This window comes from Ascaphus truei, chromosome 3, assembly GCF_040206685.1.
Source record: "Ascaphus truei isolate aAscTru1 chromosome 3, aAscTru1.hap1, whole genome shotgun sequence".
Lineage (NCBI taxonomy): Eukaryota > Metazoa > Chordata > Amphibia > Anura > Ascaphidae > Ascaphus > Ascaphus truei.
Window position 1 is genome coordinate 384,632,097 of NC_134485.1, and position 17,197 is coordinate 384,649,293.

General features: G+C 40.6%; 1 protein-coding gene across 8 annotated transcripts in view; it reads right to left on the reverse strand.

Moving 5' to 3' along the window:
• The window catches only part of GRIA4 (glutamate ionotropic receptor AMPA type subunit 4), a 443,069-nt gene that overhangs the window by 114,525 nt on the left and 311,347 nt on the right, over positions 1 to 17,197 (reverse strand). For all 8 annotated transcript variants that reach the window (XR_012800021.1, XM_075592389.1, XM_075592388.1 and 5 more), the window contains exons 5-6: positions 14,794 to 14,847; positions 4,924 to 5,082 (exon numbers count right to left, since the gene is read on the reverse strand). Coding sequence is in view for 7 of the 8 variants with exons in the window: in XM_075592389.1 (XP_075448504.1) it covers positions 4,924 to 5,082; positions 14,794 to 14,847 (213 nt within the window). In the remaining variant the exon portion in view is untranslated. The remainder of the gene's footprint in view (positions 1 to 4,923; positions 5,083 to 14,793; positions 14,848 to 17,197) is intronic.

The window sequence follows — 17,197 nt, forward strand, 5'->3', positions numbered from 1 at the left end:
AGTCTTGCAGGTCAGGATGTAGCTGTTATGCGATTATGTTTCTGATAAACCATGCGTGTGTTGTAATAATGTATTTCTATGCTAATATATTGTTATGTTGTTATGTGTTGCAGTGCTACCTGAAGGAAGATTCCACAAATTTAGATCCCAGCCAGGGACGTTGAGTTCCACCAGGGGGAGATTGTAGCCAGTGTAAAAATGGTGTACATCTCTTTCTCATGCTGGCAGTAATCCTGGTAAGTAGACAGGGTTGCCAGTACAATCACGGAGGTTTGCCCTCAAACCCTGGTGAAGTGTCATATGTAACAAAGAAGTGACAACATGATTTGTGTCCACTGTTAGTGACACAAAGGTGGGTCTGCTTCTAAAGGATATATAAGACACAGCACTGCCTAAAGTTAGTGGTTATGTTCTTGTGTCCTGAGTGAAGTGTCTGCAGCAGTTCAAGTCTGTCTGTCAGAGTCAAGTGCAAGCTAATTACACACTGTGTCCAGGGACCTGGCACAGGTGGTGGTCTCTCCTTAGGGGAGAGGTGGAGAACAACTCAATTAAGAGAGAGGGAACCTTCTGCATGGAGTACCTCAACGGAATGAGCGGCTAAGTATCGGCCGCGATGAGGGGCAGTCTGCCAGAGGAGATGACATTAAAGATGCCCTGGTTCAAAAGATCTCTCCTGTGTGAGAGTGGAGTTATTCCCCAGGAGGATGCACCAAGAAGGAGTTCCCCATCATATACTTCCCCCTGCTGCCGTAGGGATCCTGATGGGGTGGAGGCGCTGCATCGAATGTGAGTAGGACTCAGAACACTACCTCAGACGCCTGTTATGGTGATATTCCCCAATACCAACCCAGCGGGAGACTCAGGAGTCCTGTTGCCAGCAAGTGCACCACACTTCATACATCCATGTAATTGGGGGATTTTCTTATATATGGGTCAGGATCAGAAGGGCCCAGGGAAAACACCGTTACATTATATAATATATGTACTGTATTTTCACTGATCAGGTCTCTCCAGATACTCCATGTTCACCAGTCCAGGAAGAACAACTACCTGGGAGGTTGCATCACCTCACTTAACCACTCCTCTATTGGAGTGAGATAAAGGTCAGCCATCTTGCACTTGAGCTTGCACTTGCTGACTCCCCAGCTCTTTTTAAGCCTATCCACTGAGCGGACCGTATTCCCAAGTGCATTAATGCAGGTGAGGATGCGGCCCCAAATGCGCAGTTTTTCAGCAGTGCTAATGCGTGAGCACAAAACCCCTAAGAGTTTGGAGAGGTTGTTCACCACTCAATAGATGAGGATTTCTAGCTCTTGCTCAATAAATTTGAGTCTGCGAATCCTCGCATTACACACTGGAGCAGTTCCAGCAGCAGAGGTGGATGCCTGCTCAGCCATGGCAACAGTTGAGCTATTTAGCTGATATTGCTGACTTATTCAGTTTGTAAAGTGCATTGATTTGAAATTGCAACATACTCATGGGAGTTATGTTAGGTTTACGAACATGCGTAATGCATCACTAACGCATTTGCATGAGTTTTCCCCAATGTGCATATGCAGTGTATTGTTTAATGCATTTTAGCGCCACAATAATCCCTGTTCATACAGGTAACGTGACAATGGTTATTTTGCGAACGGATGTTGTTTTTGCATATCATTAGCTTTGTATTGTATTGTATGTCTTTATTTGTATAGCCAGGAAAAAAGGGATCCAGCGCTCCACGTATTTCTCAATAAGTAAATATTGGGGGGAAGCGGATTGGGGACAGCTGGGGTGATTTATAACTGTTTTCACCTGTTTTGTTAATGTTAGATGATATATATACTGGGTAGATCCTCATTTGGTGTACTTTGGATTTTGCCTGGCAGGTACTTCCTTGAACCAGCAGCACCGGTAAACTGTATGTCTTATTTTATTTGTGGAGTGCAGCCTTAACCCTCTTTACATTTTATTTGTACATAGCCTTCACTGTAGTAATACACGTGGTAATCATATAAATAACAAATAATATAATATAAATAACAGGTCATGGGAATAAGTGCTTCAGACAAACGTAACATTTAGGAAGAGGAGTCCCTGCTCCGAGGAGCTTACAATCTAATTGGTATGTAGGAGGAACATACAGAAACAGTAGGAAGGCATTTTGGTAAGTGCTTATGCAGGGGGCCAAGCTTTATGTATTGTGTCTAGTAATATCTACGGTACTACTCATATGCTTCTTTAAGCAAGTGTGTCTTAAGGTGGGTCTTGAAGGTGGATAGAGTGGGTGCTAGTCGGGTATCAAGGGGAAGGGCATTCCAGAGGTGTGGGGCAGTCAGTGAGAAAGGTTTAAGGCGGGAGAGGGCTTTAGATACAAAGGGGGTAAAGAGAAGACATCCTTGAGCAGAACGCAAGAATCGGGATGGTGCATAGCGAGAAATTAGGGATGAGATGTAAGCAGGGGTAGAAGAATGTAAAACTTTAAAAGTGAGGAGGAGAATTGCATGTGTGATACGGGAGGATACGTGAGGATTTGCATTATATGTAGGAAAACTAATGGACATACCTAATTTGGTAATGTCACGTAAATACTGTAGGCCAGAATTAATGAAGCTCTTAGCATCTACCCTTTTAATTTAACTCATTCTTTGGTAAAAAAAAAAAAAGCACTTTGCCTCAGGTGTTTTCTTCGAAAGTAGTTTAATGAAATGATATACTGTAATCAATGTCAAGTCACCATCATACTGTAAATGTACATCAATGTATTATATGCTTGACAGTGCTTACTAAACAGTATCTAGAGATGGGTTCATTTTTCACCAGTTTGGATTGTCTTTTTAACATTTTTAAATATTCTTGAAATTACCAAAAAAAAAATTTTTTTGATAATCTGTAATTCGTAATTTTTTTTAGAAAGTTCTAAAAAATTTGAAAAATTGTGAAATTGAAATTTAAACAAAAAAGTAGAATCTCCGGTAAAATTTGACAATTGTGCTACTGTACAAATTTTCAGTTTAAATGTTCGCTTCAACTTTTTGCAATTTTCTAACTTGCACATTTGAGAAATTATTGCGAGCTGAATGTCAGTTTGCATGTTTCTAAAAACAAAATGTTTTAACTTTATATCACTTTTAATAAAGATGGATTAGATAATATGCCGTAAGGTATTGAATAGAGAAAGTTTTGTTTATAACTTTGAGCATGTATCAACCATGTAGCTCCTGAGACAACTCTGCGAAATTATTTTATAGGCAGTTTTCTCAAAGAAAATAAATATATATGGGTATGAGGTTGGTATTGACCTTTAAATTGATATCAAATTCAAGAATAATTCTCATAATTTGAGATTACAGAAAGAAAACTATTGGTAAAAATATATTTTTAAAATGCCTCATACCGAATGTTTAATGTTAGGTTTCGTAAAGTTAATATGTACTAAAGGTAATGATTCACTGCCATTTATTGTTTCATTTATTCAGGAACCTATTAGCCACTAGGTACTAACCGCCAAGGTAATTAAGGGATTAACCTATCCTGCAAACTTCCCAGGAGGCCTAACCACCCCCCTGGGGCAACTACCCTTTTCAGCCATCCCTCTACCCCTAACAAAGTGGATACTTCTGTTTAACCCCTTCATTACCTTAGTGACTAGCCACTAAAGGAATGAAGCAACTTTTATTTTATTTTAATTACATAGTATTAAAGCAGGGTTTTATACCACATTAATTTCAGGTCTGGGGACCCCTGCTTCCCGAGTTACAGGCCCGTAATATCCCGGTGATGTGGGCCGTAATGCAGGAGAATTAAACTTTCAGGAGATACTGGAGCCCCATACAGGGGCCTGTAACTCGGGAAGATGGGGGTCCCTGGACCTGAAATGAATGTGGTTCAGCTCCAGAGACACCCTGCTTCAATACTATGTTATTAAAATAAAATAAAAACAGTGCGATTGCCTGTTAAAGCTGTGCAGGGAGAGGGACTGATTCCGTATGCTCTCACTGCGCAGCTCTTCCAGACTGGTAGCGACCTGGTAGAATTAAAACAGCGGGAGTCCCATTCAGAAGCAGGAACTCCCACTGTGTTAATCCTGATGGGAAATTCCCCCTTGCACTGCACTTGCCTGCGATCAGGCCGCACTTGGGCTGTGATTCACCTGCTCCATGTACACGGCAGGCTGGAGATAAAGATGACTGCATCTGTATACAGTAGCTTTCACCTCTTTTCTAATATTAAACAGCCTTTCCATTACAGATACTGTACATTGTATTGTATTGTATGTCTTTATTTATATAGCGCCATAAATGTACATAGCGCTTCACAGTAGTAATACATGTTGTAATCATATAAATAACAAATAATATATATAACAGGTCATGGGAATAAGTGCTTCAGACATAAAAGTAACATTAAGGAAGAGGAGTCCCTGCTCCGAGGAGCTTACAGTCTAATTGGTAGGTAGGGGAACGTACAGGGACAGTAGGAGGGAATTCTAGTAAGTGCGTCTGCAGGGGGCCAAACTTTATGTACCATGTGTCCAAGATAATCCAGTGCTATTCATATGTTTCTTTAAGCAAGTGTGTCTTAAGGTGGGTCTTAAAGGTGGATAGAGAGGGTGCTAGTCGGGTATTGAGGGGAAGGGCTTTCCAGAGGCAGCCACATGACTAGCGAAACAAAAATATTGGTGTTTCTGTTAAACAGAAATAAATCATCATGTACATTGCACACTCATTACATTTGAAAAAAATCATAGTGTTTCAAAAAAAAGGTTCCAGTTGTTATATTTTAGTTTTACTGCATGAAAAGAAGGATGTTTGGCATATACATTTATATTTTAAACAATTTTTTGTACATTTAATAAGTGAGAGTGAATGCACCTTACTATTTTACTACACGCATTTGTGAACTAACTTAGAACATTATTTTATATCACAAGTGAATAATTACCTTTGGAGGGCTTTCTGATCCTGGGTACTCCCTTTGGTCAAGCGTTTTCCATCGCTGCATTAGTTCGGTCACTATTGGAGTATTAAAATCTACCAACTGAAATCCTGTTACATTAGCTCCACCATGCATAAACCTCTCAAGTGAAATGTCCTTGAATCCCTAAAAGAAAAATCAATTTGACATTATTTGTTACAAATGCAAATACTGAAATAGACTGTAAAGGTAGTGAGCTTTATGGAGAAAAATATTAAAGTGGCATTCTTGATATTATGGGATGAAACATGCAAGAGATGCAAAGAAAAATACTTATTACATTTAGTGTTGTTGCATTGTTTTTAACTGCTGATGTAAATTTTCCATGTATTCGAAACAGTGCCATAGTTTACTGTATTGCCACACTGTATTGTTCCTATTAATAATTGCTAACGTACATCCCCTCATTCACAACAAACACACTGTGCATTAAGTGTGGCAGTAATCGTGGTATTACAAAGTGGTAGGTTATTAAACTTTCCTTTTTACTCTAACATTAATGTTAAATAACACTCGTACCATCAATCAATCTAAACTTGTAAGTAGAGATAAAATAAATCCATCGGTTCTTTTAGCTGAATTCATTCAAAACCCTTCAGCTTACATCAGCGTTTTACCAAAGGGTGTCCGCCATTTGCTGATGTTACAGCTGCTCTGTTACAGTCCGAAACACCAACACTCTCATCCCCAGTACCATATGTACTCTTCCTTATAGATTGTAAGCTCCTGGGGGCAGGGCCTCTTCTATGAAAATACATTTCCGGCCTATCCTACTTCCTTTAACACAATTTTAACCTTGTCTGTAACTGTTACATATGCCCATAATCCTATATAATCTGTACCTGTCCATGAAATGTCTGTAAATTGAATATATAACCTTTGTTCACTTAATTAAACCATGTATTGTCATCATAACTCTGTGCTCAGGACATACTTGAAAACGAGAGGTAACTCTCAATGTATTACTTCCTGGTAGCCTTCCCTCACATCTTATCTAACTGCCTCAAAGTGTCACGAAGGTGGCAACAAGTGTTTAAGAAGATGTATAGTGGTACTTGTACAGGTATGGTCAACCATGCCTTTAAAGCTTGAATAATATGCTCGGATGAAGTGGGAAAGGTACTTGCCAACATGCATTTATATAAATTATCCAGCCATGTCATAGATCCACCATCCTCTCTCTCGTCATCTCTTCCCATAACTCCTCATCATCATCCATCATCATCTCTCCCCTTCCCCACCATCATCATCATTTCTGCCCCTCCTCCTCATCATCATCTCTCCCCCTCCTCATCTATCCCCCTCCTCATCATCTCTCCACCTCCTCATCATCATATCTCCCCTCCTCTTCATCATCATCTCACCCCCTCCTCCTCAGTTCTCCCCCTCCTCATCATCTCCTCACTCATCATCATCTCTCCCCATCTTATCATATCTCCCTCCTCATTATCATCAACTCTCTACGCCTCATCATCAGCTCTCTCCCCCTAATCATCATAAGCTATCTCCCCCTCATCATCAGCATCAGCTCTCTACCCCTTATCATCAGCTCTCTACCCCTCATCATCATCAGATCTCCCCCTCATCATCATCAGCTCTCTCCCTCATCATCACCAACTCTTTACACATCATCATCATCAGCTCTCTTCCCCTAGCCATCTCCCCTTAGCCCTCTCCCCTTAGCTTTCTCTCCCCCTCAGCTCTCTATCCTCAGAGGATCAGAGGAGCAGCTGGTAGAAGAGTTAGGAGTTTGCCTGTGGCAGCAGACACCAGAAGTCAGAATGACTTCCGGGTCAGACCTCTGAGGTGTGCTTCTTCCCGGCCGTCCTGCTGTGCCTCAGCACAACTCGCAACTCCTCTTCCAGTTGCTCCTCCGATCAACACTGCCGGCCCACTGTCGCATACCATCATCTCCCCTGGCTACCTATATCTGAAGTCCGCCAACAGGTGGGGAGAGTGGTCCCCCAAAGAGTGTGGGCCCCCGGCTTTGCCCGGGCTGCCTGGGCTATAGCTACGCCCCTGCATAGATCTATTTCTCATATTAAAATATTTTCGTTGTCACAGTCCCAAAATCGAAACTATGAGTACTGTACTTTTAGAAATCTTAAAGGAAAATATTATCAATTTCTTTGCAATTTGCTATCAAAACATGCAATATTTACAACATATTTTTTTTGGCAAAACGTGTCTGTAAATAAAGGCTTTTTAATCTATTAAAAAAGTTTGCTTAAAAATTAAAGTGAATGCAGGAGTCTAATACTAAAACAAAAGTGTATCTGCTTTGATGCACACATTTGCTTCCCATTTCTGTTTGAAACTAGATCAATGAAAGTTGCTCATCAAGACTCACATCCCCAGTTAAGCAGGTTTATGCAACATCAGCACAAATTTTTTTTTAACATCTCACAGAGATAGGCATAATGAATTCCTACCATTATAATATGTACATGTGTAACTATTTGCTGACATCCTGTCTGACATTTCCTGAGTCGCAGGCTGACCCAATGCAGAAAAATAGGGGTTTTCTTTAATACTGTACATTGAAGCTAAGAGACACACGTGGGGATATATCCACACAGCTTTGTTAAATCAGGACTCATAATGCCACATTACCGAAATAAGGAATTGGAGTTAATTTCCTGAGGTTAACACATATTTGCAAAGTTAATTATATGCATTAACCAAGGATATTCTATATCCCATTAGTACAGACTTATTGTCACATTATTATAGCATAGCCGTGCATTATCTCCCAATGATGCACCGTTATGAATATCTTGGCATAACTCCTATCTAGCCCTTAAAATAGGTGTTTAACTAAAGCTGAGAAAGAGGAGAGAGAAATGGACGCTGGAAATAACTGTATGTTTGTTAACTCATGCGTAAATGTGGCATTACACGAATCCAGACCCTATAGAGGTCATATTTCCTGTTGTGTACAGTAGGTGAGTAATGCCAAATGTAGGTACTGTATAACCTACTGTAACTAGTGAAACGTTAAATCCCTGCATTAACCTTAATGCACATTTGTGGGTATAAGCTGTTATTGTAGAGCCTCATTTGTATATCATTTACATGTACTTATCGGTTTACAGACCATATTTACTATGCTACAGTATGTTCTTTTACAAGATATCTTCTGGTGCCAGAAAAATTCTAAGGAGCCTGACTAACTGTTGCTTCTGCACACCAATGAAAAAGTTTGCTTGTTTTGGTGAATCTTGCCCAATATTTAATAGCCCAAGCTGATGCCTGTGCATAGCCAGTACTCTAGCCTCACCAGAAGTACTGTACATATTTTTATAATTATACTGTACTATACAACAGTGCAGTAATATATATGTATATCTGTATTTATATAGCACCAACTACAGATGTAGCTCGGTGGTTAGCTGTGTAGTAGGCACGGAATCTGTCATGGGCTTGCGGAATCCCCGCAACCAGACTAATGGCCAATCAGTATTAACACATCGGGGTCCTTGCTTCTGAATGGGACGACCGCTGTGTGAATAGTACTGGGCTGCATCAGTCTGTAAGAGACACGCAGTGAGAATTGACAGAATCAGTCACTCTCTCTGCGCATCTCTAACAGACGACCGCACAGCTTTTATTTTATTTTAACGACATATTATTGAAGCAGGGGGTCTCCGAAGCTGAACTGCATTATTTCAGCACCGGAGCCCCCCTGCTTCCTGAGTTACAGGCCCCGGTATCTCCTGTGTGTTTAATGGTCCCGGTCACGTGACGCGGGAGAATGAAACATGCAGGAGATACCGGCACCCCATACCGCGGCCTGAAACTCGGGAATCAAGGGGTCCCCAAGGCTGAAATTAATGTGGTTCAGTTAGGGAGACCCCCTGCTTCGATACTCTGTCAGTAAAATAAAATAAAAGCAGCTTGATTACCTTAGTGGCTAGCCACTAAACTAATAAAGGGTTTAAACAAAAGTACATTGTTTATTGGGGGTAGAGAGTATGGGTGAAGGGGGTAGTTGCTCAAGGGTGGGTGGTTAGACCTACTGGAAAGTTTGCAGGTGGGACTAACACCTTCATTATCTTAGCAGTTAACCCCTCCCACTACCCACCCGAGAGGCCTAACCACCCATGTCGTGGCAACTACCCCAGTAACGCCATTTATGTACATAGCGCTTGATAGTAGTCATACATGTGGCATAATAATATAACACATAATGGGAACAAGTGCTTTAAGACAGTGTTTCCCAAACTTTTTCTTCCGTGGCCCGGTTATTTTTATACTTCGCCTTCGTGACCCACTAAAAATGTTATCACCTATACTGGCCTATAGGTAAAATTAAACAGATATGAAATTCCATACAGTTTTCATATATTATAATAAAAAAGCATTTACTCTTACAAAAATGCAAGCAGTAACTTACATGTAGAGAATATGAAGTCCAGTAAATGAAAAGATCACAGCTCCGATTGCGTAACCAGTTGTACAAGGGTCTAGACTCGTTTCTTGGGATAGCGAGCATCCGTCCCACGCGCTTAGACACACTGACACCACAACGCAACTGCGTGACTTCTGGGTGTTGCGTTTTCTCGCATTACCCAGATCATACAGTCTCCCACATCACTGCACCTCAGAATGTTTCCCAATGAAACTGTTTGAATGTACTACTAGCTTCAACTGGCAACCAGAACGCAAGTCGCGTGTCTCTCCCGCCGCCGAGCAGCCTCACTATTGGTTGGGCTACTTTGCCGCAAATGAGACTCCAAAATGGCGCTGAGGCGCGGACACTGATGGAGCGCGTCGTTCGTCTCGCTTAATTGAATTATTTATTCAATAGTCCCGATTCAACGTTATTTACTCGTATTTAAGAGTTTCGTGAAAAAACGAAAACCCAAGAACGAAACACCTAGGTTTTCGAGAGTTTTTTTAGGCGACCCGGCATTTTGCTTTCGTGGCCCGGTGCCGGGTCGCGACCCACCATCTGGGAAACGCTGCTTTAAGACATAAAAGTAACAGTAGAAAAAAGGAGTCCCTGCCCAAAAGAGCTTACAATCGTCAGTATAATCAAATATAAAAAAAAAAAATAGTGATAAAATTGCTTCGGTCACAAATGCTGTTGTAAGAGAACCAAAAAAATCGCTTTGCACATCAAATCTGTGATCAATTGCGTCAACTATTTTAATTACAAAGAGTCCGAGAAATTACAATGGAGCTCTCCCCTGAGCTAAGTACAGTCTAAAGGTTATCATGGTTAACTCAGATACAAGTGATTCAGAAAATCATGGATGTTAATACTCCAAAACATAAAGAAGAGCAAGGTCATGGCCAGGAGGCAAGATACTAACATTATATGAGATAAAGTCATATAGCTTGTGGGGATTGGTTTGTTTCTTTAAAAATTGTGTATTCCAAAACACAAAATTGGAAGAAAACACTTGCGAGTCCAAACAGCATTAAGTACAGTATGATCTCATATTTGTGTATTAAAACAAGGTATTAAATTCTACTTAAAAACTGCAGGTTTATAATTCTCATATCTATACAAAGTCATTATATGAAATTTTTCATAGAATTAGTCTCAGACACAGAAATTAGGTAATCAAGAGCTCTGCAGAAAAAGCAAACACACTAAAAATAGCTGTACCTTTTAGGCTGGCAGATTAGCTTTATCTCACTGCATTTTAAACCATGCTTCACACTTGTTTAGAAAAGTGTGCATGTTTAGAATGCTAAGCACCCTATTAACACAAGCCTGGGGAACATGTTTATTAGTGATGGCCAACCACACCAACATAATGCACTGAAGCGGTTTGTTTTACTAAGCTCGTTACTGAAGGTCAACAGAAAATAAAGTGTTTAGTGTTTTAAAACACAGATTTCATGAAGAAATGCTCTTTTTATATATTTGTTCAGATAGTCACTGAATAAAACCTGTGGCGATAATAACCCTATAGATGCATTTTATGACAGTAATGATAGTATAAATTCATGGGTGCCAACTGGGTATGTCAATTTTTTTTTCTAGTATTCTACTAATGGAATATATTGTTAAATATGCACATGACAATCTGGCAAAGAAATGGCACTATAAAAGAGAAGTCCTGTAGGGCTCAATATGTAGTTCTAATAAAATTAAAATACCGAAAGGAAGAGACATCCCTATGGCAGCTACCAGGGCAGCTGACAAGGGGGGGACATATGGAACTACAGTCCCGGTCCTAGTGAGTCAGGGGGACAAACCTTAACATGTGCCAGATCCGCAGAGGCATCTGTCAGAGGTGGCCTGCTTGAGGTCAGTGCAAGGGAGGCCCCCGGTGACAGGCACCTCTGCTGCCCCCCCCCAGGTAGGCAACTGCAGGCCTCTTAATCCTCCAAGGAATGGACACTCGGTTCTCCCCCCCGCCCCTCCATTTTGCTCACCTTTCCCTCCAGGTTCATACATTTACCTCATTCTCCTCCCGCCCCAACCCCACTCAAAGCACATAACTACCCCCCCAGGCACTTAACTACACCCTCCCCCCCAGGCAAATAACTATCCCCCTTCCCACAGGTATATAACTACCTCCTTCCCCCCTCCAGGCACATATCTACCTCCAAAGGCATATAATTCTACCCTCAGAGGCACATAACTACACCTTCCCCCAAGCACATTACTACCTCCCCCACCCAGGCATATAACTAGCGAAACCAGGAACATTACTTGCTCCCCCAGGCATATGACTACCCCCTCCCACCCCCCCAGACACATAACTAGCTCCTCCGAGGCACATAATTATCTCCCCCACAGGCACATATCTACCTCCTTCCCCACCCCAGGCACATAACTACCTACTTTCCCCCAGGCTAATAACTAACCCCTCCTCCTCCAGGCACATAACTATCTCCTTCCCCGCCATGCACATTAACTAGCTCCCCCAAGACACATAACTACCTCCACCCACCCCCCCCCCTGGCACATGAGTATCACCTAGGCACATAAATACCTCACCCCCAGGCACATAACTACCCCTGGTACATAAATATCCCCCAGCAATACCTTCTCTCACCCTTTCAGGTAGCTCCAGTGCACTCTGGAGAAGGGGATTAATCAGAGGTATTGACAGGGCCATTCTCCCTTTATTTGTCATGGACCCCAAGATTTATGTTGGCAGCCCTGCTAGCTACTGTACCACCGATGTGTTTTATAGCAAACAGGCATTTTATTTACGACAAATAGAGGGAGGGAACAAAATGAAAAATATATATTTGTGGCAATCTGCATTGGTGGCCAATATTGATATCCTGACAACCAAGGCCTATGCCAAACTAGGGGCACTTTACAGGAACAAATCTTCCCTAGGTCTCCTGGTCAGAAAGCGTATCGCACAGCAGATGTTAATGCCAATTATTGACTATGGAGACATAGTATACGGCTCGGCACCTCAAACCCACCTTAGCAAACTTGACACCCTCTACAATTCAATTTGTCGTTTTGTTCTCCAATGCAACTACAACACACATCACTGCGATATGCTCAAAGAACTAGATTGGTCATCACTAGAGACTAGGTGCCAACTTCACCTTTCCTGTCTTGCCTTTAAATTCTTCCTGGGCAAGCTACCCAGCTATCTGAACAAGCTCCTCACCCCTACCACATGCAGCACTTATCACCTGAGATCAGACTCCAAAAGACTGTTCATGGTCCCAAGGCTCAACAAAGTATCCAGGACGTTCCTCCTTCTCCTACCGTGCACCCCAAAACTGGAACAACCTACCAGAGACTCTCACATCCACCACCAGTTTAAGTTCTTTCAAATCTAAGGCTGTCTCACATTTTAATCTGGTCTGTAACTGTTTCATACGCCCATAATATATATTTTCTTTAACTGTGTATGCTATGTCTTGTATATAATGTATACCCTGTTCATTTATGTAACTGTATTTGTAACCATGTATTATTTGTTTTACTCTGTGCCCAGGACATACTTAAAAACGAGAGGTAACTCTCAATGTATTACTTCCTGGTAAAATATTTTATAAATAAATAAATAAGTAGGAAGTTTGTTATGTGAATTTCTTAAATCTGAAGCCAAACTCTTAAGCAAAGAAAACAAAAAAACAAGAAACACAGCGCACAACGCTCATAGTGCATTAAATAATATCTTTAGTAACCAAAATAAGAAGGTAAGTATTGTGCGTACATAAAACAAAATTTAAACAAGCATTTCAGGGTTATTGTTACCCAAACACCAACGGACGCCTGTGATGGTCTCGTGGCTCTCTCCTTCTCACTCCAATAACCTCGGTGTAGGGCCTGGAAAGTCTCCACTCCAAACGTTGGTGTTTTGGCCTCTCGCCTTAAAGAAAGGCTAATGCAGCTTCAGCAGTCCAGAAAAAGGCCTCCGCTTATATGCGTTGTGCCCGTCACTGCATAAGTCTCGTATATAACGGAGCAGCGGAGTACACGCGGTTTTTCGTCCTGGTCGAGCACTTCCGGGTCTGAGACGTCACAAGATCGCGAGACTTCGTCGCAAGTCTGCAGGACACCGGATCGGTTCTCTGGGAGTGCTGGGATATAGAGGGTTCGCAAATGTTCTCAATCCAACGCGTTTCGAAACCACAGAGGGTCTCTTCATCAGGGAACTCCCAGAGAACCGATCCGGTGTCCTGCAGACTTGCGACGAAGTCTCGCGATCTTGTGACGTCACAGACCCGGAAGTGCTCGATCAGGACGAAAAACCGCGTGTACTCCGCTGCTCCGTTATATACGAGACTTATGCAGTGACGGGCACAACGCATATAAGCGGAGGCCTTTTTCTGGACTGCTGAAGCTGCATTAGCCTTTCTTTAAGGCGAGAGGCCAAAACACCAACGTTTGGAGTGGAGACTTTCCAGGCCCTACACCGAGGTTATTGGAGTGAGAAGGAGAGAGCCACGAGACCATCACAGGCGTCCGTTGGTGTTTGGGTAACAATAACCCTGAAATGCTTGTTTAAATTTTGTTTTATGTACGCACAATACTTACCTTCTTATTTTGGTTACTAAAGATATCATTTAATGCACTATGAGCATTGTGCGCTGTGTTTCTTGTTTTTTTGTGTGCATTTAGGGGGGACCAGAGCCATCCCTGGTGTCACAGCTGCAGTCGCTTCATATATTTCATACTATACACAAGGTCACCTATTTAATTGTATCACAATTATCACGTTATTTATATATTGTTGTTGCGCACTTTTCTTTTGTTCACCTTTTTCACTACTCTTAAGCAAAGAGGTGGAAACCAATCTGAGATTAGGTGTGTTTAAAGATGCAGGTTCCCCGCAATGGGAACTATTTTGAGCGTCAGCTTCATGAGATGCCCTTTAGAGCAGATTACAAACCTTATTTTAGCTGTTTATTATTTGGTCTTTTATTTAAAAAGGTCAAAGCTTGCAGTAGAGAGTTCACATAACAACTGCTGTTTATTATTACCTTTTCCACTCAACAAGGCAGCACAGTGCTGTATTCAATACATACTACAAAGGATCCTATCAGAAGAATCTCTTATTTTAATATTCACAGATAAGGTTCTTTGGAGTATACTAATGCACTACGTGAAAGGGGCTTAGAAGACATATTAATTTAGGTGTGGGGCAAATTTTGTAAGAATAAAATATACAGTTTTAAAAATCAGTTAGTAGGGAAGAAAATGGACAAACTACGCTACAGTATAGCAAATAAATCTTAAAAAATAAATAAAAAATAAACATGGAGGGGGACTGCCCCTTTAAATGACTTACAGATACGAAACTGGATTTCTTAAAATCATAATACGCATTTATAATACCTAATACCCCATAAAAGTGTTTAAACTCTAAATTTAAATGGATAAACAGAGGTACTCACCAAGTTTGCAATGATGTAATGATAGCCTTTAACATGTTTCCCAACACTCACTATCTATAACAAAGAGAAACATTGTTTTATTGAACTGCCAAACAAATAAAATCAACATGCAATCAACATTATTGTTATTGATTGTGCTTGTGAACCAATATTTAACACTTTTTTTTTTTAACATGACAAGATATAAAATGCTAAACAAAATTCTGAAGTTAAAGCTGTAACTTAAAGATAACTATACATTTATTACAGAGAACTACAGTATGAACATCATTCTCTAAACCAGGGGTGGCCAACCTCAGTCCTCAATGTCCACCAGCAGGTCAAGTTTTAAGGATATCCCTGCTTCAGCACAGGTGGCTCAATCAGTGGCTCAGTCAAAATGTTTGAGCCACCTGTGCTGAAGCAGGAATATCCTTAAAAACGTAAGGACTGGTGTTGGCCACCACTGCTCTAAACCATGGTACAGAACATTGTATCCCCTCCTGCTCTCCCCACAGAGACCAGATGCCTGTGCCCCCAATTGCTACATTCCACTCACGTTGTGAATTCCTGAAACACAGTATGTAAAGTGTAACTTGTGAGGTCTGGAAAGGCAGTTTTACAGCCTTCGATCAATAAAACGATATAAGTGTATTTATATCCACATAAAGTGTTACTACCTTGTACATAAAAATTAAATGTAATGGACATATCAAATTAGTGAAGAGGAAAACTAAAATGAGAGTATTTCAAGACACAGTATTCCAATATAAATTGATTTAAGTTAGATTTACTTGTTTACTTTCTTCTACCACAAACAAATTGTTTTGGTTTGCATTGCTAACAGTGGAACAAAATGTTGTCATCAATGCACAGGGATACATTTGCCCACATAACAAAGGTACTGAAGCCAACTTGATCTAAATGTGCAAAGATGGGTTTGAGAAACGTAATGTACAGTATGAGAATTATGTGGGGAAACTTCCCAATACTGTAAATGCTACTATAAGAAATCTCAGAAGCCATTGGGATTATATCATGCTACAATTTAAGATGGGAGCTTGAAAATGTATTTCAATTTGTACCGTGATCTCACAAGGCTTAAACTGCATGTGCTATGAAATCACACACTGGTTGCTATTATGTTTATTTTGTCCACAATCGATCACCCACATTAGTTTCAAGTCTATGTCAGTTTGCTCCATGGCAAGCTGCTCCTTTAGATTTGATGCACTACTCTCTGCTCCCTTTGGAAAGTTCTAATGCTTCATACTGTATGTAGCAAAGAATAGTTGCTGCATCATGAATAAAGGCTCTTGCCAAGAGCAGCCGCGCGGAGAATAATAGCATACAATACCAGAAGTCACGGATCAACCTTTAGCCCTGATTTACAGTGAGTGATAAAGAATACTGTAAACCATACTAAAGTGATGTCTAAAGGGAATTTTGATGCATTTGTTGAATACTACTAGTTTCCATGAATCCCTACATAAGGGCCTATTGTCTATATCTAAATGATTAAAGCTTCAATATACAGTAGAACTCCCTCTATGTAAGTCATGATTGCATACCATCAAAATCTGTACAGATCTTTTCATGACTTCTATACACTCATACATTTACATAAATGTCATTTTGATCTCCATGCAGGTCTTTGTCTAGCTTTAAACTAGTTACACCCATTCTTTAAATTCTTACAAAATTGTCTGAAAGATTCAACCTTCATAATCAACATTTATTATTCATTCATCAATAAAAGTACACTACTATTGTATAATTGAATAACAAACCTTAACAGAGTACCAATTAAGTATTTAACAGGTTGAAATACAGCAAGCTGAAAAATGGGTGTAAAATCACATGTGACAATACTGATGTGTGGTTAACTGACATTATTTTGTATCAATGTATTGTGGAGTAGCACTCCACTCCAAAACTGATGTGGAAGGGAGGTGATGGTTGGGGACCGACGAGTTACATCAAAACACATTACAGTGAAATATGAATAAATAAAATGAGGAAGTCAGTGTTCAAATGCATAGTATCAGTGCCGAATTCACTGAGGAAAACCTGGCAAACAATTAACATGGCAATGCCACATTTCATTGTCATGTCATAAAAAAACAATTATACTTCAATGAGAGTACATATGACTTCTGATGTTCACCGAATGCGAGCTAATGGCCTGTATAAAGTGTTACTGTATGTTTGAGGTGCTAAACTTACTGCTGATTAAGGAATTGGCCTTGAATATGGATGCATTGTTAATAAGCTAATTTTCATATAACTTTGATGACATGATTTATCGCTTGTTACCATTTCAGAACTTTCATTTTGAAGAGTTTTAGGAGGTTCTTTGCAAAGCAATACAGACCTATTGAACCACTCTACAAAATAGGTGTAAAAACCTAGAGAAGAGAAAGTC